Below are 24,429 nucleotides of genomic sequence, written 5' to 3' on the forward strand. Positions count from 1 at the left end.
TCCTTAGCTCCAGTTCAAAGCTGTCAGTCAGGAATGTTGACGCAGCAAAACAATTATCCATTATTTACTTCATGTCCTGCTCACAATTCCAGATGAAGACATCTGTCTCCCTCAATCCCAACTGCTGCCCCAGAGACAACAGAATCCAAACTGGAAACTGGCAAAATTCTTTTTTGTTTGCTTTTCGTTTCTGTGTGTGTGTGTGTATGTGTGTGTGTGTATGTGTGTGTGTGTGTGTGTGTGTGTGTGTGTGTGTGTTACTGGCAGTTGAACCCAGGACTTTGCACATGCTAGGCAAGTACTCTACCATTGAACTACACCTCTTATCCTTTTTATTATTTTATTTTGAGACAGGGTCTTACTAAATTGCTGAAGCTAGCCTTGAACTTGCAATCCTCTGCCTTGGCCTCCCAAGTAGCTGGAATTACAGGTGTGTGCCACCACATCTGGCCAGATTTCTTTTTAAAGTTATCCCCTTTTCCTTTGTAATAAGTATTCTGTAGGAAGCTTCTCTGAGGCTATGTGAATACTCTATTCCTCATTAACTTTTTTTTGTTTATTTTGTATCAGGATGGATTCAGAATCTTGTTTTATCACAGTCAATTACTATCATCATTTACTTTGATGCTCAAGTTGTCCCACGTTTAGTTAGTGGGAGACCCTTCAATCTGGCTTCATGTCCTTCTGACCTGTCTACATTATCCTTTGAGCACTTCCTTACTGGCTGCCATGACATGCTCCAGGCTCATATTTTACTCTCTCTCTGTCCCAGTCTGCAACAGCTAGTTCTCCAAGGGACCCTGGCTGCATTTAGAGTAGATCTTGGTCCTATATGTGCTCGTTGCTCTCAGGATGTCACTGCTCCCAGACACTCTCAGGACACAGAACTGAGCAGTATTTGTGGGTGACATATATATATACACATGTCTATTTTTATATATCTATATATATTGAAAACCATGTATTTGTTCTAATATCTTTAATTCTAGTTCACCACAACAGTGTTCATTCTGTTTTTCTCTCTTTCCCAGTTTGTGACTCCTTTCTCCAGCAGTGAGAACCCCAATCCTCTTATCCGTAGTACATTTGCTTAATTGGTCTCCCACCCACCCCTACCCCTAGGTACACCTAACTCCTTCCACATGTTCTCTCTCCACTCACATATCCCTGCCTCTGGCCCCATGCCCACTTCAGGCCACAGCTGCTGACAGCTTCTTTGTGACCCCTTTTGGACTGACACCCTGCATCAACTTATCCTCCACAGACACTCCTTAGCCTTTCTAGGTTTGTGACACTCTGGAGTCCCCAACCCCTTACTCAGATGCCTCTCTCATGTGTATGAATGTCTGATGACCTAGGGACAAATGTTATAGCTTCCAGCAAATGAAACACAGAAGTTTGGCTTTCTCAGGGACACACACAAGCCTCTCACTAGCAATAACTTGGTTTTAAGCAAGTTTGCCTTCAAGCTACTGACAGCACTCCCTGCTGGTGCTTCAGCATTCTTCATGATGGTCTACACAAACAGTGGTCCCGTAACTGAATGAGCCCTGAGTCCTATGGACTGAGAGAAACTTCCCTAGAGGAAATGGCCAACATATGTCCAGCCCCTCAAGACATTGTCTGCAGCCATCTGCTCTTTAGTACAGTGAAATTATGTCACATTGATTCATTGCATTCTGTAACTAATAAAACCCAGCCAGTGTTAGTGCTGCACATGCGGGCATATGCACCACCAGCAACAGGAAGCCCCAAGCTGTTCCCTGTTGATCCCTTCCCCACCCCCAGGAAGCAGCCCTATGGGGTTCTCCTCTGCCCACAGCAGTTGGCCCAAAAGAAGTAACTATTAGCCAGGTGTGGTGGTTCATGCCTGTAATCTCAGTGACTTAGGAGGCTGAGGCAGGAGGATCACAAGTTTGAGGCCAGTCTCAGCAACTTAGCAAGACCCAGTCTCAAAAATAAATAGGGGTGGGGATGAAGCTCATGGTACTGTCCCTGAGTTCAATTCCTAGTATGACCATTAAAGTGCCTGCCTCACAAGCACAAGGCCCTGGGTTCAATCCCCAGCACCCCCCGCAAAAAAAGGTAACTATGAATGAAGTCTGTGTTTAGTTAAAAAGAGTACTTACCGTATCAAGGTTAAGTTCCTGGTTTCATTAAGTAAGCTACAATTTATAAAGGGGCAACATTAAAGAAAGCTGGGAAAAGAGTATATAATACCTTTTTGTACTATTTTTTCAACTTTTCTGTAAGTCTGAAATTACTTCAAAACAAAAAGAGTTTTTGGTAGGGGGTGCTGGGGATTGAACCCAAGGCCTTGGGCACTTGAGGTGAACACTCTACCAACTGAGCCACTTCCCCAGCCCAAAGATTTTTTTAAAATAAAACAATCTGCAGTGGCAGAAGCCTTCCATGGGGATTATCTTAGATGCTTAAAACAGACAAAAAAATTGTTAATATTTTACATTTCTAGTTCTGTCATCTTCCCTTTTTCTATACAACTGAAGGTCACAACACCTCTTAGTTCTAGAACACTGCTGCTTGTAACTTATTTGTAACAGTATTTCTCTAGTTAAAAACTGCAAAATAAATTCATGTGATACACCAAAAACCAGTGTACCCATAAGGAAGAAACAAAACATACCCACAACAGTGTGTCAAAATGCATTCTACTGTCATGTATTACCAACTCTGAACAAATAAAACAAAAAACTACCCACAAAGCACATGAGCCAGAACCTGAGGCTCATGCTTGTTGAGGTCCTGGATCTACACAACAGTGTCTTTGAAATGGCCTACCGGTCTTTTCCTTGATTTCACACAGCACACTGAAGAGAGCAGGCTTCATCCGATGGCAATTCAGAGCATGCTTTCTGAAAGATAGGTGACAGAGGTACATGTGAGAAAAAGAGATGCATCAGGTTGTTCATGAAAGCAAAGATTGTACATACTAAGAAATCAAACCCAGCCTGCTATTTCTGACCACTAAGAACTCCTCTTGTGAAGATAATGGGCAAAAGCACTTCATATGAACTTGTTTTGTGCAAGATTAAAATAGAGCAATATATAGTTGGCGCTCCAGATCTGCGGCATCTGCATCTGTGGATTAAATCAACTGAAGGTGGAAAATAGTTAGAAAAATATTTTCATTTGTAGTGAACATGTACAGACTTTGGTTTCAATAATACAGTCATCTTATTTTGTGACCTCTCTTGTAAATTGTCACCATACCCTAAATAATACTACAATTATTTACATAGCATTTACACTGTATTAGGTATCATAAGTTATCAAGAGATGATTTAAAATCTATGGGACAATGTGCATAGGTTATGTGCAGATACTATACCATTTTATATAAGGTAATTAAATATCTAAGGGACAACTGCACAAAGAGTCAAAACATTCCCCTTTATAGGTAAATATTTAAACAATGCAAGTCTAAAATAGTCAACTCATTAAAAACTACGAAATGTCAGGGCTGGGGATATAGCTCAGTTGGTAGAGTGCTTGCCGTGCAAATACAAGGCCCTTAGTTCAATCCCCAGCACCGCAAAAACCAAAAACAAAACAAAAAAACCTATGAAATGTCAAGGTCCAATGATGTGAAAGATGTCTTCACACTATAAGCAGAAACATTAGCCATCCTCCCCAGTGTCATGTGACATCATTTAGCAGGAGTTTACTAAGCACCTACTATGTGCCATACACCATTCCAATGTCACACAGACACAGGCAATTGAGGTCTCTACCCATGATAGTTAAGATAGTTAAGATGGATGGGGTAAGAGCAAATACACAAACAAGAAATCCATCAGCTGTGGCAGGTACTTTGTGGTGACTTTAATAGGGGTCATGACAGAGTGATGGTTAGGTGGCTTACTGGAGTTTGTGTCTCTTTGAGATGATATCAAATCCGATGTCAAACAATAAGTTACCAAAGAAAAAAGGCTGAAGAAAGATAAAATTTAATGAGAAATTCTAAGACAGCAAGTGAAAAAGCCCTGTGAGAACATGAAATCAGGGAATGGGTGAGAGAGAGAGTTCTGAGGTGAAGTTAAAGAGACAAGTAGGAGCTAGCTCTTGTAAGTTGGGAGGACAAACCTGACTTTTGCTTGCCTGTGATAGAACTAGTTGGCAGGATAATGGCTCCCAAAGATGTCCATGTGCTAATCTTCAGAATTCTGAATATGTTACCTTTGTGGGAACAAAGAATTCTCCAGATATGATTACAGTTAAAAACCTTGGGAAGAGGAGAATGACCTGGATTACCCGGTGGGCCCAATGTAATTAGAGGCGCTCTTAAAGATGGAGAACCTTTCCTGGTTGTGGGTGGAGAAAGAGCTGTGATGATATAAAGGTCGGAGAGATGCTATGTTCCTGGCCTTGAACATGGAGAAAAGGACTCCAAGCCAAGGAATGCAGACAACCTCAACATGCTGAGAACAGTAAGGAAACAGACTCTCCCCCAGAGTTTCCAGAAGGAAAGTAGCCCTACTGTCGATGATTTCAGCCCACCGAGTCCATATTGGACTTTTTGCCCACAGAATATTTCCAAGGTTCATCTAAGTTGTACCATGTATCAATATTTCATTCCTTTTTATTCCATTACATGGATGGAATACGGTTTGTCCATTCATTTCTTTTTTAAAAAATTTAGTTATTTATTTTGATTCATTGTACACAAATGGGGTACAACTATTGTTTCTCTGGTTGTACACAAAGTAGAGTCGCACCATTTGTATAATCATACATGTACATAGGGTAATGATGTTTATAGACAAATGAGTTGTATCTACTTTTTGGTTATTAGGAATAATGCTGCTATGAACATTCAGGTAAAAGATTCTGTGTACACATATACTTAGGAAGTCAAATTGTAGTAACTTCAAGAGGAAATACTGAAATGCTTTGCAAAGGATTTATACCATTTTACCTTTTCACTAACTATGTATGAGGGTTCCAATTTATCTATATCATCAATTTATATCTATGTGTATATTAATTTATCTATATTATCAACAATGCTCGTTATTGTCTACTTTCTTATTATAGCCATTCTAGAGGGTGTGAGGGAGTATCTCATTGTGGTTTTGATTTGCATTTCCCTAATGACTAATGATGTTGTGCATCTCTTCATATGCTTATCAGTCATTTGCATATTTTCTTTGGCGAAATGTCTATTCAATTCTTTATTTCCCATCTCACTATGATTTTGAACCCACGGTCTCCTGCAAGCTAGGCAAGTTCTCTATTACAGAGCTACACACAGCCCAATGTTTGAATAAATTTTTGTATGGTATGAGGCAGGGCTCCAACTTTGTTCTTTTCTTTCTTTTCCTTTTTTTTTTTTTTTTTTTTTTTTTTGTGTGTGTGTGTGTGTATGTGATGCTGGAGATGGAACTCAGGGTCTTGTGCATGCTAGGTAAGTGCTCTACCACCAAGTTACAGTCCCAGTCCCCACAAATTCATTATTTTGAACATGGATGTCCAGTTGTTCCAGCACCAACTATTGAAGAGATTATTCTTTCCCCAGTGTCTTGGGACACTGGTCAAAAATCAATTTGCCACAGATGTATGGGTTCATTTCTGTACTCAATTCTATTCCATAGTTTGACTATTCTCAATCAAAATGCATTTTATGTATTTACTTACTTTTAATTTACATTTATTTACTTTTGAGATAGGGCCTTGTTATATTGATCAGGCTAGCCTCAAATTCCTGGGCTCCAGTGATTCTCCCACCTCAGCCTCCTGGGTAGCCGGGTCTATAGGTGTGCGCCATCAAGACTGACTAAAATGCATCTTAAAAAGATCCCTGTGATCACTCTGGAGATTAGACTACAGGAAGGCAAGAGTGGAACCAATAATAATAGTCAGGAGGCTATTATAGCCTGAATACAGCAGTAAAGCTGCTAGCTTAGATTTATGGTAGTAGACATTAAAAAAAAAAAAAAAATAGACCTGTGATTCTGGAAGTGGAATCAATAGAACTTTCCCATAAACTGGCATGAGGTTTCGGGGAAAGAGAAGATTCAAAGATAAATACCAGTTTAGGTCTGAGCAACTGGATGGACAGTGGTCCTATTAACTGTGATAGTGGAGAGACTGTAGAGGTACAGATTCGAAAGTAGGCTGGAAAGTAGAACTGTGTTTTGATCAGGTTACATTTGAGATTCCTTGGGTTACTCAAGAGGTAGCATTAGATAGGTAGCTGAGTACATGGATGTGGACTCTACACTGGAAATATACACTACACAGTGGGGAGTTGCTGGTATAGAGCTTGTATTTAAAACCCCAAGACTTGCAGAAATCACCACAGGAGAATGTAGACTGGGGGGATCAGAACCCAGCACAAGAATAGGGACTTGACTTGTAAAGGTTAAGCAGAACAAGCATCCATAAAGGAGACTGAACGAAAGTGGGACCAAACTAGGGCCAGTGAGGAGGAACCAAGAAAAAGTGTTTCAGGAGAGAGGCGTAATTTTTGAGAAATGAGAGGCCAAGGATGACTCAATGGAGGGAGAAGGTGAGAGAGGAAGTGGAAAGGAAGCAGAAGCAGCAACCACAAACTCTGTGATGTCTTATCATGAAGGAGAGCAAACATGTGCAGCAAGTGCTAAAAGAAATGGTGTATTAATCACATTTTTTATATTCTGTATTTTATGGTGTGTGACAACCTGGAAACAGGAGAGACTGCTCCTCCTGGGGTAGCTACTTCCTAGAGATAAAAAACAACTTGTGCTGAACATGCCTGGCCTTTCACATGCAAACCAACCGATCTAAAGCTTACATCCCAACCACCTCCTTTATTTCACAGCAAGCCAATATTTCCCCTGTCCTAAATCACCCCAGGACCAGGTCTTGGACAACTAGAGACCACCCCCACAGAGCCTGCTGAAATTATTCATACTATCCAATCCCAAGTTTACTCAAACTGGCCTATCCTGACTTGCCCATTTCTTCCTGTGGAAATCACTACAAAGTCTCTGGGCCATTCTTCTCCCTTGCTCCTTCTGCCTCCTGACTGACCAGGGGATTCCATACATGGCCTTGTGTGGCACAGTGTGCTGCTTCCTCTCAGAAACTGTAAGAAAACAACTCTTCTTTCAAAGTCAGCTATTTCCATTTCTCTCATCTTGCCATGCCTGATTAAAATAAATCTCAGGTACAAATCAAGACAGGATGAGTCAAGGAAAGGTTGTAACTTCTTTGTGTCTTTTGTTCATTCGTTCGTTAGTTTGTTTTTTGTAGTGCTGGGGATGAACCCAGGCCCTCACACATGCCAGACAAGCGCTCCACTACTGAGTTATATCCTCAGACCTTTATATTTTGAGATAGGGTGTCATCAAGTTGCCCAAGTTAGCCTTGAACTTGTGATCTCTGCCTCAGCCTCTTGAGTAGCTAGGATTACAGGAGTTTGCCACTACACCTGGCTTCTTTCTGTGTTTTAAAGGTAGGAGACACTAGCACACTAGCACATATTTATATGCCAGATAGCCAGTCTAGAGGGAGAAAATGATAAAGAAAAAGAGGCAGTAAGAGTACCTGAAATTGCGAAGGTATATAGATGTTGCAGAACTTCTGTGAATAAGTTTTATGATTACTATGCCGTTATTTTAATATTTGCTATTATGATAAGTTTAAATTCTATACCTCTATCATCCAAGCACTCATTATTGAGATACTGCAGTGGGGAGCAGTGGTGCATGCCTGTAATCCCAGTGGCTTGGGAGGTTGAGGCAGGAAGATCAAAAATTCAAAGTCAGCCTCAGCAAGTTGGTGAGGCCCTAAGCAACTCAGTGAGACCCCGTTTCAAAATAAAAAGTAAAAAGAGCTAGGGATTGGTTCAGTGTTTAAGCACCTCTGGGTTCAATCCCCAGCACACACACACACACACACACACACACACACACACACACACACACACACAGAAACTGTAGGCCAGGCACAGTGGTGCATGACTATAATGGCAGCTACTCAGGAAGCTGAGGCAGGAGAATCAGACTGGGAAATTTAGTGAGGCCTTGTCTCAAAATGAAAATAAAAAAGGGTCAGTATGTAGCTCAATGGAAAAAGTACCCACAGGTTCAATCCCTAGGACCACCACTGAAGAAAAGATGGTAAGTGTGTAGCTCAGTGGTAGAGCACTTGCCTAGCAAACGGCAGGCCCTCAGTCAATGCCCAGAACTGCTGAAACAAAATAAAACAAAACAACAACAAACAAAGGAAAAACCACTGCCCAAGACTGGATAATATACCTGAAAATCAATAATTTCATAATGGAGGTCAGATGTGATTAACATCATAAGAAAAGTCAAACCCTACCATAGTACTATCTATGAGTCTTCTGATTTTCCAAGGGCCTTCCAAATTTACCATGCACCCTGTGAGATGCTTTTCAAAAGACTACAGTTGGGGTACAAAATGAAGATCCATGTCTCTGAACTCCAAATATTAAACTGTTTGTGGGGGATAAGATTTGACTTTCTGTAAATCTAAACTTAAATGTTAGTTTTTCTTATACAGTATACAGTAGTTGACAATAGAGGATATTAAGCCTAAAATGTTAAACATTTTTCTTTCACAGAAGTAGTTTTGCCATTAATTAATATGGACTCCCTTTGGAGTTTTTTTTTTTTTTCCCCTCTCCTATAAATTTCATTCTAACAAGAAGAGAGAAGAGAATAAAGTTGGCTATTCTGCTTTCCTAAAGCAGACTCAAGGAATTTTTTTTTTTTTAATCAATTTTCTACTTATAAAACATCTTACTTGGGCTGGGGAGATAGCTCAGTCGGTAGAGCCCTGGGTTTGATCCCCAGCACCGCAAAAAAATAAATAAATAAATAAATAAATCTTACTTTAAATATAGTATAAAGAATATTTTAATGCATGCAAAATAATTTCAGAGTGTTTCTGCAATTTATGGTGAAAAGAAAAATGCCTAAGCTTTGAACTTATTCTTGGCCTACAGGTGATCAAGGAGCTGACTGCAATGCCTAAACAAAGTGTTACTGACCAATAAATCAAGAAGGTTACCAAGGGGAAGAATTCACTTACTTGGTGGACACACCCTAAAGTAACCCCCAATGAGTCATGCATGCCCTTGTATAATGCTCTTTCCTTGAGTTCAGGCAGAACCTCTGATTTGTAATGTGGCAAAGATGATGCTACAGTCTCTCCTATGGTTATGTGACATTGTCTATGACTTCATACCTTAGCTGACTGGAGAGTCACTTGCTAGCCTTGAAGCCATGTGCCATGCAGTAAGGGCTAGTGGCAGGGAACTCTGGGTGTCCTCTAGGAGCTAATAGCAGCCCGCAGCTGATAGCGAGGAAGTATATAGGGACTCTAGTCCACAACTGCAAGGAACAGAAATCTGTCAACAACCACATGAGATTGGAAGAGGACACTGAAATCTGGACAGGAACACAGCCCTGCTGATACCTTGAACATAGCCTGCCCTGTGATCCTCTGGGAAGAGGATCAGCTAAGCTGTGCCCAGATTCCTCATCTAAGAAAATCCTGAGATCATAAATGTGTGTTGTTTTAAGCCACTATGTTTATGGTAATTTGTTACATAGCAATATGTAGCTGATAAGCCTTAAAAGATTATAAACTGATAAATAGAAAGTAGGAGAAAAAGAGGGCTGACAGTGGCACTCCTAACAAATATATGAACATATTCTACCAAATCCGTGCATCTTACAAACAACAATAATAAGGGCTAGGAGTGTGGCTCAGTGATATAGTCCTTGCCTAGCATGAGCATCACCCTGAGTTCAATCCCCAGCACCACTAAAAAAAGAAAAAAAAAAAAAAAAAAAGCAAAATTTCAATCAATGACAAAGAAAAAATGTGGAAAAAATTGTTTCCTTAGAATAATTCCAATCAATGAGAAATACTAAATCATTTAAAGAGATTTCTGAGGATGCTTCTAAATTAACAAAACAACCAAATTAAAAAAAAAAAAACCTCAAGACTATTGTGAACATCCTTTTAGAACCAATCCTAAAAATTTGCAGCTGAATGTTAAGACTTACATAGAATAATGCCAGAAAATGAAAGTATAGAGCTTGATTCTCTCCAGCTTTATTTAATGGAAATTAATGAGACAGACAATATTGAGAAATTACTATATTCTGGTCACTGTTCAGGACCAAGGAACCCAGAAATGAATAGAACATAATCCACATTCTTAAGTCTACCAACACTATGTTATAGCTTCTAATTTAAGCTGTAATTTCCAAGCAGTTTCCAAACAATTATGAAACGACTTGTTTTAATCAGCAAGGTATAATTTTAAATTACCTGGGATTATGAGATATATTCAGAGATCTTGTCTTTATTTAACAGTATGCTTCTTGAAAAAGTTTCCCTGACATCGACAATGATCTAACAACTGAACCAAAGATGGAATCAAATTTCCATAATTATTCTCATTTCTAGAAGGATGATTTTTATTATAAAGAACCTAATAATATTATGCATCTCCTAGAGACAGACCTATGTACAAAACAAAAATTAGAAGACATGTTCCCTACCCTTAAGAAATAAAACATTGCTGGGCTGGGCTTGTGGTTCAGTGTAAGAGCGCTTGCCTTGCACATGTGAGCCATTGAGTTTGATTCTCAGCACTGCATATAAAGAAATGAATAAAATAAAGGTCCATCAACAACTAAAAAAAAATTCAAAAAAAGAAAAAAGAAATAAAACCTTGCTGGGAGCAGTGGTGCACATCTGTAATCCCAACAGTTTGGGAGGTTGAGGCAGGAGGATGGCGAGTTCAAAGCCAGCCTGAGCAACTTAGCAAGGCCCTAAGCAACTTAATGAGACCCTGTCTCTAAATAAAAATAAACAAATAAAAAGGGCTGGGGATATGGTTCAGTGATTAAGGCCCCTGGGTTCAATCCCTGGTACCAAAAAAAAAAAAAGAAAAAAAAAAAAAAAGTCTTTAAGTTACTGGGGGTGGAGGAGTAGTCACTCTGAAAGTAGATAAATAAGCATCTCAAGACATTACTGAGGGCTGTGGGGTGGAGCTCAGTGGTAGAGTGTTTGCCTATTATTTGTGAGGCCCTATGTTCCATCCCCAGCACTTTAAAATTTCTAAAGAATGGATGTTAGGGGCTGGGATTGTAGCTCAGTGGTAGAGCACTTGCCTAGCACATGTGAGGTGGTGGGTTTGATTCTCAGCACCATATATAAATAAAGAAATTAAATAAAGGTCCGTCAACAACTAAAAAAATATTAAAAGAAAAAAAAAAAAAAGAATGGATATTAGGGAGAGAGGAGTTATCTTTCTTCCTAACCAGGACAGACCTCTTAGAAAGGTCAGAGTACTTTGAGAAGGACTTTTTACAAGGTACAGAACAAACTGCACGCTCACTCCTTACCTGGTGAGGAGTCCAGTCAGACAGCAGCTGAGGCAGGCAGTTACACCACCTTTAAAAGTCACATCTGTCACTCATGCCCAGTGTTACCACACTGAATGCTCTTGTGCTTCGTGCCTTTGTTGTACACATGCTTGCCCACTTGCCCACTTGCTCTGTCTGGGCAAAGGCCAGATCAAAGACATTTCCCTGGGGCATGCGCCTGTACTCAGCTGACTCTGGTGGCACTTTAGGGTCATGCATCTGCATTTACCATGCTCTGTAACTTTCCTCTTGTTTAAGGGCTAAATCCTTATCGCATTCTCTCTGGTGCTTCTGCCATCATACTCTCCAGCATCTGCTTCTCTGAAAACCATGAGCTTTTGAGACTCACAGTTATATCTTCTATCTACCACCAGATATGGCACAAAATGAAAGAATACTGAACAAATGAGGTTAAATCTGTCTGATCTTCCATAGCACCTGATCACTACAAAGAAAGAAGAAACAAAATAAAAAGAAAAGTAGTTGATACTAAGACAATCTTTATGGAGGTTCCTTGAAAGACTAGGCATGGAACCCCCATGTGACCCACTATACCACTCTTCAGTACTTATCCTAAAGAAGTAAAATCATCATACTATAGTGATGCATGCATACCCATGTTTACAGCAGCACAATTCACAATAGCTAAGCTATCGAACCAGTCTAGATATCTATCAGCAGATGAACAGATGAAGAAAATGTGGTGTATCTACACAATGGAGTTTTATTCAGCCATAAAGAAGAATTAAATTATGTCATTTGCAGAAAAATGGGTGGAATTTGATACCATTATGTTAAGAGAAATAAGCCAAATTCAGGTTGTCAAGGGTTGTATGTTTTCTGTCATACGTGAAAGCTAAAGAGGAAAAAGCTAAAGAAAGGTGGTAGTGGGGAGCAGGGAATCTCATGAAAATCAAAGAGAGATTGGTAGAGGAAAGGGATCAGAGGGTGGGAGGTGAGGAGGGAGGACAGAGTGATACTGGCCAAATTATATTGTTATATTTTGTGCATGTATAAATATGTAACAACAAATTCCATCATTATGTACAAATACAATGCACCCATAAAAATGTTGAAACAGAATAAAAACTTTTAAGCATTAAAATAAAAAGTGGTTGAAATAAGGAAGCCTCAACAAATTAGGTAGGCTCAGCCTCAGCAAATTAGTAAGGCACTAAGCAACTGAGTGACACCCTATCTCAAAATGAAAAATAAAAAGGGAACTGGAGTTGTGGCTCAGTGGTAGAGTGCTTGCCTAGTACTGGGTTCAATCCTCAGCACCACATAAAAATAAACGAATGAAATAAAGATGTGTCCATCAAAAATTTTTTAGAAAAGAAAAAAATAATAAAAAGGACTGGAGATATAGTTTAAGTGGTAAAGTGTTCTGGATTCAATTACCCAGTACCAACAACAGCAAAAAAATAAATAAATAAATAAATAAAAAAGGCTATGGTTGGATATGATGGCACATGCATGTAAGCCCAGTGAGTTGGGAGGCTGAGGGAGGAGGCAAAAACCATACAGGTTCAAGGCCAGCCTGGGCAATTTAGTGAAACCCTGTCTTGAAATAAAAAAAGAAAAAAAGGTCTAGGACTGTATGTATCTCAGTGGTAGAGCATTCCTGGGTTCAATCCCTAGTATCATAAAAAACAAATAAGCAAAAAACAAAACAAAACAAAACAAAAATACCAAAACCGTTATGCATGATAGCCCACATAGATAATCCTTGGTAAATAAAATATTCTGCCTTACTGGTTCTGACAAGAAATGACTGAGAACACGATCAGTGAAAAGTCCAAATCTGAGGAAGCAGAACTGAACCTTCTCTTGGGGCTCAGAGTGTGAACAAAGGTGGTCAGAAGAACATTTGAAAAGTCCTATCATCCTTAGTCTCCAGCTAACCTGGCCTGAGCCTAATCTATGAGAGTGTGCTCCAAAGTCCCTAATATCCCATCACTATCTGTGAATCCAGAAGGAAGAACAATATGCAGTTCAGTATTCTAAGACTATCAGCTGTGAGGACAAGGTGAATTGTGCATAAGCACTTGGACCTGTCTTCCTAATAATGCAGACAGGTGTACCTAAGAACCCAGGCTTAAGTACAGAGGTATGTTTTCCTTCTTTGAACTTACTTAAGGTACAAAAGAGGTTGAGGACCTCATGTCTGAAATGAAATTTTTTTTCTTGCTGGATAGAGAAACTGAACTGACTCCAGGGTTTTGAAAGAGAGGGTAGGCACAATTAGAGAGGGCAGGGTCAGAAGGACTTTCAAAAGTCTCACCCAGAAGTTGTTCTCTGACATGTTTGGTCAGTGTGGTCTTTGTTACCTTGGTGACCCACGGCCAGGGCCAAAAAGTGCAAGTGGTGATAGTGCAGCTCCATCAACCTCATCTTTAGATACTTGTGAAACAGATTCTAGATTCAGGTGAGCTTTATGAACAAGTGAATATGCAGATAAAGGAGTGTGTTATTGGTTTTGATGAGTTCATGAACCTTGTATTAGATGATGTAAAAGAGATTCATTCTAAACAAAGACAAGAAAAAACTGGGTCAGATCATGTTAAAAAGAAGTAAGACTCTGCTACAAAGTACCTTCAACTTGAAATGATCAATGAAGTGAGAAATTATAGAAAAGGTTACACATTTTTTTTTTAGGTGTCCTTTGCTGGGAGTATAGTTCCGAAACATTTGTTATTGTTTTGATCAAGCTTATGTTATCATCAGATGACAATGAATGCTATGGACAGTTTTTATTAAAAAAAAAAAAAAAAGTCTCACCCAGTCAGTTGATCAGGAGAGACACAATTGATTTACTTCTACTTCTGGGTTTATATCTACCAGGCTGCAGAGTTTACAGTCATTGTGCCTTGGTATTGATAGGGCATTGGTTCCAAAATAGGTGCCCCCTCTCCCATGGATACAAAATCCAGGGATGCTCAATTGCCTTATTAAAATGACAAAGTAATTGCATATAATCTTCACACATCCTCTCATATGCTTTAAATCATCTCTAGATTACTTATAATTCCTAATACAGTGTAAATGTCATGTCAATAGTTATTATATTTGTAGGGAATTCTGACAGGAAAAAAATTCTTGTACAAGTTCAGTTCAGATGCAACTTTTTCAATATAGTTTTTCAACATATTTTCAATCCAAGGTTGGTCTGATCTGTGCATGCAAAACCTTTGGATACAGAGGGCTTGGATATTGTGAGAAAGAGATTCCATCAAGTTGTATTTTTTCACAGTGCAGTAAGTGACCCACCAAGGGTTAAAGACTATTGTTGAGACTTGGGTGACACTCAGAACCTTGAATTCATCTAGAGGGTAGGTTCAAGGAAGTAAGGGATATGAAGCTTCCAAAATCTCAAAACAGAAGCTACAGGGGTCTTTCTATTTCAGAAAGAAGCCAGCAACCAGGAAGCAGCTAAGTAACAACTATTTTATCAGGTAAAGCACGAAGAATACTCCCCATTTAATTTCTTATCCTTAAAAAAACAAAACAAGCTGAGGACGGTGGTTCATGCCTGTAATTTCAGCTACTTGAGGCTGAGGCAGGAGGATCATAAGTTCAAGGACAGCTTGGGAACCCTGTCTCAGGAAGGAAAAAAAAAAAGGTCTGGAAGATATTTCAAGGTGTTCTTGGCTTCAATCCATAGTATTGTAAACAAACAAACAAACAACAACAACAATTGCCTTTGAAAGTAGCAGAAGAGTTGAGTGATTACATTCCATTCTAAAGACTGTCTAGGGCAGACTTGAATCTCAAGAGATTGCCTTGGGGCTGTGCTAGGTCCATAGATGCCTGAGGAAGGTCACACCTGGGCAAAGCTCGCCCCTTAAGCAGCTCCCCTCCAATACTGGAAGGAGCACAGGCAGCTCCCAGGACACCAGTGTGGCCTCTGTGGTAACAGTTCCTAGGGGTGAAGAGCATGTATTTTCCCAGCTCCTACTAATCTTTTCAGAATCTCCAGTGCCATGAAACTTTACTGACTGCTAAGTGCAGGCATTGTGCATAGCCCAGGGAATAAAAAGGGAAAAAAATAACAAAGCCCATTCTCTCAGTCTAGGCTACTAGACTCTGTTTATACTAGGAATTACCTCTATACAGCACATTCCTGTTATGACAAGTCTACCATATGCCTTACTTCTAAATTAACTCCAAGAAGGCAAAGAACATCTTAGTCATCTTGGTTTTTCTAGCACCTGGTAATGCTCCAAAAAAGCAGAATGAACATAATTGGAGAGTGGGAGTACGCCTAACTTTCCAGATAGAGGCTATGAAACTACAGAGTTGACATTCCAGAAGAAGCAAAGGAAAGAAAGTTTGAAAAATAAATGCATGGCTGGGCATGGTGGCACAGTGCCTGTAATACCAGGGACTTAGAAGGCTGAGGCAGAATTGTGAGTTCAAAGTCAGCCTTGGCAACTTAGCGAGACCCTGTCTCAAAATGAAATATTAAAAAAAGGGCTATGTGGTTAAGAGCCTCTGGGTTCAATCCCCAGTACCAAACAACAACACCCAAATGCATTTTGCATCCACCTTTTTCTTTGCCTCATTCTTCCTGGAGCTGCTGGATTTTTCAGTTTCTGTACTTTGCAGCGCTGGGGATGGAATCCAGGGCTTTACATAACCCTCTACCATTGTGCTACATCCTCATGAATGACTCCGTTGGCTATGCAGTCCACTCCAAAACAGGTCCCTTTCAATACAGCCTACTCTTCCTTTCCTATTTTCTAATAATTTCAGCAGGCCCCAAACACAGTGAACTGCCTTGAGAATCAGAATTCACCAATTCTGTCTGGCTGACAAGTGGTGAGTGGAGGTAAATGGGACAGGTGGTCTTAAAACTTGCCTTGATTTTTCCCATTGCAACTGGAATAAAATCCAAAGTCCTTACTGAGACTTGTAGGCTCCAGCTGTAATCAGGTTCCAGCCTCTTTCCAAACTCAACTCTTTTCCTGGCTCTCCTTGACCAGGAACTTTCGCTCCCCGGATCCCAGGGCCTCTGAAGGCGAAGTCCCTTCTCCATGACCTGCCCTGCTCCACCTGGCTTGCCACAACATGCCTTCCTTTCCTTACGGCTTTACCAGAATATATACTTGTTTATATTTATTTTCTCTCCCCCAAACCATGAACTTGAAAGCAAAGATTGTGTCAGCACCCAGCTTAGTGCCCTGCACTTAGTAAACGTCTAATCAATATTTGCCAAGATCATTTTAAAAAGGGAGGCCCTCCATCTCCACCCACCTCCCCTACAAATCCTTTTCCCCAAAGCCCCTACGGTTCCCACACCAAATCACCCCGGCTTAACTTCAGTCTTCTACATAGACATTCCTGAACCCCTTTCCCCACATTATCTGCCCTCCAAACTTGCCGTCCTCATAAATCCCAGAGCCGGTCCGTGTAGACGTTCGTTCGTCCTTCGACAGTCCCGTGTGTCTCTCAGCCCTCCCCGCCCTCCTGTAACCCTGAACCCGCTTTCACCCTACACATCCCTCTCGCTCGGGGACCCAGCTCCTGAGACCCTTCACCCCTCTGCGTAGTCCCCCGAGGCCGTCCAACCCGTTCTACTTTATTCCCTTGCATCCCTTGGTCCTTGGAACCCTTCAGGTCTCCTCAAACCCCCACATCTGTCTGCACCTCCTCCCCACCCAGAAGTTCGTCCCAGTCCCCTTGTCGCCCTCGCTGCCCCAGCCCGCCTCCTCGGCCCGCCCCCTTCACTGGTCCCCGACGAGCCCGCAGGGAGCACCTGGCCTGCGCCTCATCTAGGCTCTGGTCAGTGATGGTCATGATCTGCTGCAGGACGTCGCTCGTGTCAGGGCCTGGCGAAGGCCCGGGAGGCGGGTGGCGCGGGGCAGGTGGTGGCTGCGCGGGCCAAGGCGAGCGCAGCGGGGCGTCCATTGGCGGGGCGGCCTGGCTATGGTTGAGGAGCCGCCAGGCCTGGAGCGCTCGCGCAGACGGCGCAGCCAACCGCCGCTGCCCACCGCCGCTGCCCATGGGTTCCGCCCCCTCCGTTGGCAGCCAACCAACCGACGCTGCGCACCGTGGAGACACGCCCCCTCGTCACCGTCAGCCAACGGGCGCCGCGCATTACCCCGGGACACGCCCCGAACTGACCTAGGCCAACGGCCCAGGGCAGGCTTGGATGTTGCCGAGGCATTTCCCACTCTCACTTTCTTCCGGTCTAGGTTTGTGCAACACTGACTGTCCTACTTCTCCGTCGCACACGCGTTCTTTTGAGTTCCCGTTTCTCCACCGAGAGCCCTCAGGACCCCCACTTCTCAAGGACCGCGTTCCTCCTCACGCCCCCGCATGCTCTCAGACCGCTTCTCCTCCTGAGACCCCACTCCTCAGAGACTTTCATATCTTACAGCTCCCACTACTCAGGAGTCCCCAGTTCCTTTTCAAAAGGAACTAACTCCTTTTCGGGCCCGCACACTCTTCCTCCAAGTCACCTCCTCCTTAGAACCCCTCCCACCTCTAAGCCTCATCGACACATCCCCCAGCCCCTGATCCTTGCTGGGTCCCCTATCGCTCCCCTCAATCTGTCCCATCGGGTGGGTCCCTAGGGCTTCGGGCTCTTCCCCTGGAACTTTCGGTGTCCCTTTCACCTGGCAAAGGGACACAGGGATGGCAGCCAGGTCAGAACCGAGAGCTTTTCTCCACTACAGAATCAATTTATTCATTTCCAAGGTCCAACTTAAGAGTGACCTTACCTGTTTTTTTTTTTTTTTTTTTTCCTTCAGATCGTTGTTACTTATATATTTATTGGTGTATCTATTTAATGGAATATGTTGATCATATATTTATAAACCAAAAATAATTTCCCAAGTATCAGACAGTAAGGAGAAGCCTCCCTACCAACTGTTTAGTTATCTTTCTCAGTCTCCCTAGTTTATCTTTACCACACAACCTTACCTGTTTATTCAATCTTTGTTTACAGCCTTCTGGGCCTGCAGAATGCTAGCACATGGTTACTGAATGTTATACTAAGTGCCTACCCCACATTGCAACCCAAGGTGAAAGAGAATCCTCACAGGTCTTTGTTTCTAGCTTTTAGGACTTATGGCATTAGAAAAGGATTCTCAAGTGAGAAAAAAGGAACAGTGGATGTGAACCCTTTCTCCATATTCATGAAACCTCTGGAACCTCCCAGTTTGTTGTGAAGACAGACTTCAGATACAGGCTCAATAGAATCCTCAGCCTTAATGGGAATCCTTTCAGACAGGGTCAATCTTCTTCCCACTGTTGCTGTAGAGGAAATTCAAACATCATGTGATGTGACTGGATTGCAAGGAGTGCAGACACTCCACAGGGGATGGAAATGAGTCACATTGGCCCAGTGTAAGAACAACATGGAAAGCTTGCTGATGAAAGAAACCCAATGCTTGGCCCCAATAACAGGAGGTAACAGAACCCATGGAGGCTACATAGTGGAGGCTACAAAAGGTCACTCACTCACACAAAACGACACAAGAGGCCTGATAAGTAGTGGCCTTCAGAGAACTTTGGGGCAGGGGCACTGAAAGCTTCAGAGACCAGCAGAGAGAAAACCTGATATCACCTGGCAGAGAAGAGAGACCAAGAAGGAAAAACAGATGGGACAAAGTCCTAAAGGAGAACCTGGAAGATGCTGAAGCCACTCAAGCCAATCTCAAAAAACCAAAGGATGAATGATCTCATTGATAAGCGGATGATGACACATAATGGGGGGGGGGGGCAAGAATGGAGGAAGGAGGGACTGTATAGAGGGAAAAGAGGGGTGGGAGGGGTGGGGGGGGAAGGCAAAAATAACAATGAATCAAACACCATTACCCTATGTAAATGTATGATTACGGAAATGGTATGCTGTTACTCCATGTACAAACAGAAACATGTATCCCATTTGTTTACAATAAAATTAAAAAAAAATTTTAAAGTAGCCACTCAGAGTGGGTCAAAGAGCCAATTTCAGAGGTCATCAGAGGTGCCCAGCCTGTAGGAATTGGTCGACTGCCTTGGTACCCAAAGTGACATGTCTGTCCATTAGACCTGGAGCTTCATGGAGACAAGGCCTGCATCTTTAATGGGTATATGCCTGAATGAATGCCTGGGTAGTTACCTCTGGAGACTGAGGTCCTAAGAGCTGTGCTGTCTACTTGAACCCTTGAGAAGTACCAAGTATCTTGATATATTCTTGGTACTTCACAGAAGAGGAGATAAGTTCTCCCAATGGGAAACCTAGATCCATTTAATGTAGAAGGACCTAGATGGTTTTGGTTCACCCAAAATGGATGCTTTAATAATTTAAGATTTTGGCCTCTAGCTAGGTATGGTGGTACATGCCTGTAATCCCAGCTGAGGCAGAAGGATCACATGTGCGAAGCCAGTCAGGCAATTTAGCAAGACCCTGTATCAAAAAGAGTGGGGGATGTAACTCAGTGGCAGTGTGCTTGCCTACCCAGGATTCCATCCCTAGTACCCAAGAAAAGAAAGAAAAGAATTTGGCCTCTGATGAGAGCTGGATTCAAATTCCTGCTTTTATTCAACATGTGAATCTGAAGTAAAGACACAACCCTGTCTCCTCCCCGGTGAGGTAGGAATGAACAACCCAATTCTAGGCTCACTGTGCCTAGCAGGGGGCCTCTTAGGACACTGAGAAGGGGCTCGACATGGGCATGGCACATCTGAGGACTTGGGTCTGTGGATGAGAAGGGGACTGTCCAGCTGAATTTTGACTAATTCCAGGCTTTTTGGGATTCTGAAACCTTTTCTCCAGGACTCCTTTAATCTCTTGATGCAGTTCTATGCCTTGTCCAAGCTGTGTAACCATGGGCCAGATCTCAAGCTCTCTGAACTACTGTCCTCATGTGAAAATAAGTGTCATACACGAACTACAAGGTGCAGCTGATGGTTAAACAATGCACCTAAAGTACTTATAAATGTGCCAGACACATCAAAGGAGCTTGAAAATGGCAACTCTCCAATTCTTCACCCTGCTAACTGGAACTTGCTAAGTTGAATGTAGATGGTGAGGCAGGCAAGGAGATGGAGACGCTACATGTATGATTTTCAACAAGCTGGACTTGGACAAAAGGGCAGGTGGGAGCAAGAGGGTTCACATAGACCACAGACCACCCAGGCTCCAGAAGATGAACACAGGGAAAGGGGCGGATAGAGAAAAAAACAGAACCAGAAGGCTTCAGCCATGGGACGCAACTTCAGGACACAGAATAGACAGATTTAGTTGATGACAAAAATGCTTTGGAGACCTTAGAGTGGAAAGGTTTACTCCCTGTTCCATGTCCTCCCTATGGGTCCCCTCAATACTAATCGAGACAGGCCAGCCTGCAAAGGGCCACAAGCCTTTCCCAGCTCATGCTCAGCACCCCTCAGGCTGTGCTGCTAAAGAATCAGCCTTAGATAGTGTGCCCACAGTCCATCCCTGTCACACTGCACAGCATGGCCTAGGAGGGCCCTCATTTCTTCTACTTTTCCCACTCACAGTACCACATAGGAGGAACCAGTCCACAGGGTTTACCAGGAATGTGCAGTAAAAGTACAAAAATGTCTGTTCAAAAACCCTAAAACCTGAGATGATTGAAGAACCAGATTCCCAGACACCATCTGAGTCCTCCCAGGTGCTTGGAGATGACCCCAATTCCCCGTGCCCCAGGCAGGCAGAGTTGCATGCCTGGGGAGTGCTGCTGTGCTATGCCAGACCATGGGTCTGTCTTTACATCTGTCCTGCTGGTTGGGATAAGCCAGGTGTATCCATGAGTTGTCAAGAGCTACAGCCTGTCCAAGGTAGCTAAAGGGTAGAGTCCATGAGAGGGTGGCCATTCTCAGGAAGCATGATGCGAGTGCTGGCACCTGTCCGGGCAGATGACGTATAGTGGGCAGACTTGTGGGAGGACCGGCGGAGGCACACACAGCAGAGGAGACGGCGGAAGGTACGGCGCATCTCAGCATCTCGGCATGAGTACACTGCCGCATTGACTAGTGAATTGGACTCAGCCAAGAGCAGGAAATACTTCTCCACAGCCAGGACATTGCAGGACTTGCAGTCCAGACCATCCAGGAGCAGCACCACCTGGCCGGGTGTCCAGCAGACCACGAATGCCCCTGCAGGATAGAAGCCAAAGTGAGCAAAGCAAGCTGTCAGGAGGCCTGGCACTCACGGCTCAGAGGTCAGGGCTGGAGAGGTCTCCAGAGCTCAGGCAATAACTGTGCTACAAGCGCTATGTGTCTTGCTGGCTTGGCAGTGTGATGGACAAAAATGCTAAGAGGGGATACCTTGCCCTGATTTGCTCTCCTTTCCTCACTAGTACAAGGTGGACAGGGACCTGGATGCTTCTGTGTGGAGATTTGTCCAATGAAGGAAAGGAGGTTACTGTGGCAGGACGGGTAGGGGGATAACTGGAAAGAGTTGATCTTTGTTCTAGGGTGGTCGAGTGTATCGTCATCCAGTTCCTTCTACATACAATTGCCCTGCTAAAAACTCTTAAGGGTTTCACATGGGACTCAGGAACAAAATATGACCCTGTTCATGATCTTCAAGGCCTTGCTGACCTTTTCTCCTCCTTGCAGGCTAACCACATGGGCTCTGGCCCGGTCCTGTCCTAGGATTTGCACTTTGTTTTCTCTGCTTGGAATTCTTTTCCTTTCCTAGCACTGAGGTCTCTGCTTAAAGATCCTCTCCATGGAAGAGCTGGGGATGTGGCTCAGTGGTCAAGTACCCCTGAGTTCAATCTCTGGTACCCCCCCACCAAAAAAACAATCATCTCCATGGAGAATGTCCCCCCACCCAAACCACGCCCTACCATCATATTCAATCAGATTACCTCTTGAATTCATTGGTTCCCAGGAAACAATGGTTAGGTTAGGTCCCTGTGGCCCAGGGCAGACTAAGTGGCTCACTCACCAAGGATGATGACAACAGTCTTGACCAGGCTGAGTGTGGTCTCTCGGTAGCGGGGGTGGCAGCTGACATGCTCGGCCATGCGCTGCACTCGCCTACGCACGTAGAAGAAAATGCGGGTGTAGACAGCTACCATGAGCAGGAAGACAAGCAGGCTGGATAGGGCCCACACAGCTAGGTAGGAGCGGCTGAGCAGGGGAGCCATGCGTGAACAGCGGTCCAGGGCACAGAGACAGTGCCAGGAGTGGGCAGGCAATAGCCCCAGGCCCAGTGCAGCCACCCACACACCCACAATAAGCATGACAACTCGGCCACGGGGCAGGCGGCTGTGCAGCTGCACAGCCATCACACTGCGATGCCGCTCCACAGCAATGGCCAGCAGTGTGGCCACTGACGCTGTCAGGCTTGTGTCCAGCAGGCCCTGTCGCAGGAACCAGCCCTTGAGTGAGAGCCGGGCTGTGCGTGGGCCTGTGTGGAACATGAGGAAGAGGTAAGCCACACCAGCAAACAGGTCTGCTGCAGCCAGGTTGCCAAGCAGGTAGTAGATGGGCTGGTGGAAGCGGCGATTGGAGGCGATGGCTGCAATAACCAGCAAGTTGGTCAGTAGCACCAGCACACTGACTGTCAACCCCAGTGCCACCACCACCACATCCTTGGGCCGCCAATAAGAGCTGAGCTCTTTGCCACTGTTGTTGTAGAAAAAGCCGATGGTCTCATTGTAGTAGCACTGGCCCATGGTGACCATCTGGGGGCACAGAGAGAGAGAGAGAGGTATCAGTGCAAGTGGCCTTTACTGGAAGGACACAGGAGCAGGCAGCAGCTAGTCACAGACAAGACAGGAAGAGCAAGGGCCGCAAACTTTGATACCTCTGAGCAAATCGGCTGTGGTGGGGACTAGGGTGCCCTAGAAAAGGCAAGCGCCATAGGGTGGGGGGTGGGGAGCAGCTGATTCTCATCTACTAATAAAAACCTACTAATAAAGACTTATGAAATATCTCTCTCAAAGCAACGACTTATTTTGTTTTTTAACCTGAAGAACCAAACAAAACTCATCTACAGTTCAATTCCGGTTCAAGAGCCGCCAATCTATGACCTAGTAGGGGAGTAAGGGCTGAGGGGGAGGGGAAGTTAGGGCAGGACAAAAGAGGCGTGAGCTGAGAAGCCAGACCAGGGAAGGTCAATTTGGTGCCGCGGTCAAGGCACCGAGCAGAGACCAGGGGGCGTGTGTGCGAAGGGGTGAGATCACTCCCTGAGACCCTGCGGGTGGTGAAAGGTATGGAGGTGACTGGGCAGATCAGAACAGGTAGCGAGGCGGCTCCGGTAGTTGGGCGGCAGGATTCGCGCGCTAGAGCTCCCAAAGCAGGCGGGGCATCGGCCGTGCCGGGTGAGATGGAGGACCCTGGCGGTCTCCCGGACAAAGAGGGCGGTCAAAGAAGCCGGGGCTCGCGGGGCCTCCAGGTGCCCCTAGGCTGAAGCAGGGAAGGGGGCGTGCCTCGCCCTTCCCGGGACCTGCACCCGCCCGTGCCCCGCCGTTGCCCTTACCTGGCTCTCCGTCAAGCTGCAGACGGGGCGGGCTCGTGGGGGATCGCGGCGGGCCTGAGGTCCATGGCCCCGCAACCGCGGCGGGAGCGGAGCAGCGTTCGGGTGTGCCGGGCGCCCGCGGGCAAGAAGGCGCGGGAGGCGGGGTTCAACCGCCCCGCCTCCGCCTCCACCCAGGTCGTGTGCCCCGCCCCTGCCACCTGGGGGAGCCCCACCGCGCCCCCGCCACCTGGGGAAGCTCCGCCCCTGAGATCGCGTCGGAAGTGGGGTCGCCCGGAACTGCGGCCCCGCAGTTTCCTCCTCGCCGTGCGGCCCTGTGGTCGCCCCTTTATTTCCGGCACGGGACTCCCACCCCAGGCCCCGCACACCCCGCGCGCCCGCAGTTTCGAGCCTTCGGAACTGACTCACTCGGCCACCCTTTAATTCCCGCCGTGACCTCACGCTGCCAGGGCGCAGCTGAAGGTGGTCTCAACTTCCGCGTCACTTCTCCGGACCCCCAACCCACTCAGCCCCACCCCGCCCTCTCCCTCGTGTCCAATCGTCCGCCGAGTTACAAGCCACGCCCTG

At 44.4% G+C, this 24,429-nt stretch overlaps 2 protein-coding genes and 1 pseudogene across 10 annotated transcripts in view; 1 reads left to right on the plus strand and 2 right to left on the minus strand.

Moving 5' to 3' along the window:
- The window catches only part of PBX4 (PBX homeobox 4), a 35,988-nt gene extending 18,167 nt beyond the window's left edge, over window positions 1-17,821 (minus strand). For 2 of the 8 annotated variants that reach the window (XM_079116767.1, XM_079116766.1), the window contains exons 1-3: window positions 17,173-17,282; window positions 9,217-9,362; window positions 2,800-2,873 (exon numbers count right to left, since the gene is read on the minus strand). In XM_079116767.1, coding sequence (XP_078972893.1) covers window positions 2,800-2,848 — 49 coding nt within the window. In that variant the 5' untranslated portion in view covers window positions 2,849-2,873; window positions 9,217-9,362; window positions 17,173-17,282. Of the gene's footprint in view, window positions 1-2,799; window positions 2,874-9,216; window positions 9,363-17,172 lie in introns of all 8 variants that reach the window. The other 6 variants (XM_079116764.1, XM_079116763.1, XM_079116768.1 and 3 more) reach the window with 5 other exon arrangements.
- On the plus strand, window positions 13,185-16,646 carry LOC306646415 (small nuclear ribonucleoprotein E-like; annotated as a pseudogene). The gene is made up of 2 exons: window positions 13,185-13,256; window positions 13,653-16,646. The product of its transcript is annotated as a small nuclear ribonucleoprotein E-like (transcript).
- Window positions 17,822-20,951: 3,130 nt separating the features above from the next.
- On the minus strand, window positions 20,952-24,098 carry LPAR2 (lysophosphatidic acid receptor 2). The gene is made up of 3 exons (XM_079116361.1): window positions 23,866-24,098; window positions 22,327-23,068; window positions 20,952-21,527 (listed from the first exon to the last, which is right to left on the minus strand). Exons 2-3 carry the CDS (start codon window positions 23,066-23,068, stop codon window positions 21,214-21,216), a joined length of 1,056 nt encoding a protein of 351 aa, XP_078972487.1. The 5' UTR covers window positions 23,866-24,098; the 3' UTR covers window positions 20,952-21,213.
- Window positions 24,099-24,429: the final 331 nt, after the last annotated feature.

Source organism: Sciurus vulgaris, assembly GCF_902686455.1.
Source record: "Sciurus vulgaris genome assembly, chromosome: 16".
Classification (NCBI taxonomy): domain Eukaryota; kingdom Metazoa; phylum Chordata; class Mammalia; order Rodentia; family Sciuridae; genus Sciurus; species Sciurus vulgaris.